Here is a 2,861-nt window from a genome sequence, read left to right as displayed (position 1 = left end):
TATAATTTAGTTTCAGTTTATTTAATCACCACTTACTTTGTTTTATTTAAAAACATTATCAATTAATTAGAAGTTTATTAATTTTTAATTAAATCTCACATTGAAAGAGAAAATTGAATCAATATTTAGCCATAATCAAAATTCTAATCAGTTGATGAATTGAATTAGTATTTCATTTTGTATAATATTTAGATTATATATTCAAATGTCACATTCTGATCCTCATAATAGGTTGAAAATCCTTGGTAAGCCAAAAAGAAAATCATAAACAAATAAAGAAATAAATAAATGCCAACATTTATTTATTTAAAAAAAATCAATAAAACCCTTTTTTTTTTTTTAAATCCAAATGTAATTGAACTGCATATGGCAAGAAAATTATGGGAATGAAAAATGGAAAAAAAATTATACAAAATCATTTAATTCTCATAGATCTTTTTTTTTTCTTCATATATAATATATGTATTTATACACATCACGGCCACGCAGCCTCAAAGAGGCAAGAAAAAGGTTAATTTTTTTTTTTTTGGTGGTTGAAAATTATTGAATCTATAATCTACAAGGAAGCTATTTGAGAATACTCGCCATAAAACTCAGGAATCCCAGAAGCAGCCCATAGTCTTTCATTGAAAGCCTCCTGCATATCTTCAGGAATCACCGGCGTTCGGCAAAGTGGGCAAGTTTTCTGATCGTATCCGACCCACCGGTCCAAGCAACTCCGGTGGAAGATATGGCGGCAGTTGGTGAGTCGTCTGATCTCATCTTGGTCTTCAAACTCGTAGAGACAAACAGCACAGCTGTCAGGCGGGTCGACCAGGTCAGAGAACTTGACGACTGGGAGGATCTCGCGTATGAGAACAGCAGAAACAGAGTAGAACTCAGGGATCCTTGGAGGAGTTTCTGACCAAGAAATGTCAGGTTCAAGAAAATCAGGGAGACCCAGATAGCGAAAGAGAGTGCATATGATTTTCCGAACGAAACCCAGAAAAGAAAGAGTGTGGATTAGTATTTTTGGGAGTAGAAGCTCCGTGTAGCCTACAGGGAAGCCCATAGCGTAGAGAGAGGTATTGTGCAATGGCACTGCTATGAAATTCGCTTGGTGTTTGTTTTAATGTCGCAGAGAGAAAAGGAGAGGGAGAGAGAGGGAGATGGAGAGCGAGAGATGGGGGGTGGGTTATATAAATAGAGGGTTGAGAGTAAAATGACAGTAAAGGGTCTGAGAAGAGGCTGCCAAAAGTGAAAAATATACTGATATAGGCATTGCCATGGGATCCAAATTTCCTGCTGTCAATTCATCTGCTTTTACAGCTTTTCTTTTCTTTTTCTTTATACAAATTTGTTGTTTAAAAAAAAAAAATGTCAGGTTATTTTTCTTAAGCTCTTTAGTTAGATTTATATATGTTTAGAATAAATTATTTATAAAATTATATATGACTAATTTTCTTTAAATTAAAAAAAATTAATTATCTATAAAGCAATATGATTGATTTTGTAGGTCAATAGCAACAATATATGGACAAGAATTGAATGGTTAGCTAGACCCTATATAATATAATTGCAAAAAATGGAGATTAGGAAAGGCTAATGCCTAATGGAATTAAGTGTAAATTACAATTAAGCCATTATGATTATGATGCAAACCTCTATGTTGGTGGCATATGATTGTCATTACCCACATTTGACTATGCATTATATTTATGGGACCCACATTTTGACATATACATTATTGCTTAAGTGCCTTATCTTCAATGGCCATTTCCTTCTAGTGCCTAACTCTTATATATAACATGAGTTGAAACCAATATTAGTTTAATTGCATCTTCTAATTGCTTAATTAATTATTAAATCATTTTAATTATTTAATTAATTTTAGTAATTTTTATTTAGTTCGGGCGAAATAAAAATTTAAATCTTTCTTAAAAAATATAGAATAAATGAATTTATCGATATCGTATCTATATAAAAGATGAAGAAGATGGTAGATTTTCAAGTACATTGTGTAGCTCTCAAAGTAAGAATTTCACTTGGGAGGGAGGGGGGAGGGGGAAGGAATTGAAAGGAAACAAAATTGAGAGGGAACAAGATGGGAAATAATATAAAGGGGAATCCCAATAATCAAGTAATGGGCCAAAATGGGCAAAGGAAATCATGAATGTATTGAAATGTCCTAGACATAAAGGTGGGCAAAGCAATTCTTCTACCAATCATCCCCTTTGAATAACCCACAAAAACAAGCTAAAGACATTAAAGAAACAACAAAATCAAATGAAGTCATGGATTGTGAATATTTGGTGCTCTTCACACATCATGGCGTCATTGTCCTCTACTAAAATGGGTTGCCACTAACATGCACCCCCTCTACTAAAATGGGTTGCCACTAACATGCACCCCCAAGTGAAGTGCCCTTTGTGTGTGGACTGTTTTTCAGACAATTTTAAAAGCTACACTCTATCTTTATGTCTACCTCTTATGGTTTTTTTCTATGTTACATTCCTTTCATGAGACTGCTTCTTAACTGCTTCAGCTCTTTTCTCTCCCTTTAGCTTTCTCTAGACAACAAAGTGAGTTGAATTCAATCACATCTATAAAGTTTTATTTAGATGAAAAATCTTTTACTTCTCACAATATATCATTTTACCCTTTAATTTACATTTATTATTTAATCTTTTCTCCTGCTAAAATTCATTAAATATATATGCAAACTTCGAAAAAAATAAATAAAATTTTATAGTAAAAGATTTATTCAAATAATCTCATTTTCCTTTTATTTTTTTTAAAAATTTATTAATGATTTATTCAAATAATCTCATTTTCCTTTTATTTTTTTTAAAAATTTATATCACAGTTTAAAATAGAATAAT

At 31.8% G+C, this 2,861-nt stretch overlaps 1 protein-coding gene across 1 annotated transcript; it reads right to left on the bottom strand.

Annotated features, from left to right (window-relative positions):
• Positions 1 to 408: 408 nt before the first annotated feature.
• Positions 409 to 1,167, bottom strand: LOC110621322 (brassinosteroid-responsive RING protein 1). The gene has a single exon (XM_021765559.2). It carries the CDS (start codon positions 1,049 to 1,051, stop codon positions 557 to 559), a length of 495 nt encoding a protein of 164 aa, XP_021621251.1. The 5' UTR covers positions 1,052 to 1,167; the 3' UTR covers positions 409 to 556.
• Between the last annotated feature and the right edge of the window lie 1,694 nt (positions 1,168 to 2,861).

This window comes from Manihot esculenta, chromosome 1, assembly GCF_001659605.2.
Source record: "Manihot esculenta cultivar AM560-2 chromosome 1, M.esculenta_v8, whole genome shotgun sequence".
In the NCBI taxonomy this organism is placed as follows: domain Eukaryota; kingdom Viridiplantae; phylum Streptophyta; class Magnoliopsida; order Malpighiales; family Euphorbiaceae; genus Manihot; species Manihot esculenta.
The sequence above is the reverse complement of the archived record's forward strand: the minus strand, read 5'-3'. Positions and strand labels throughout refer to the sequence as shown.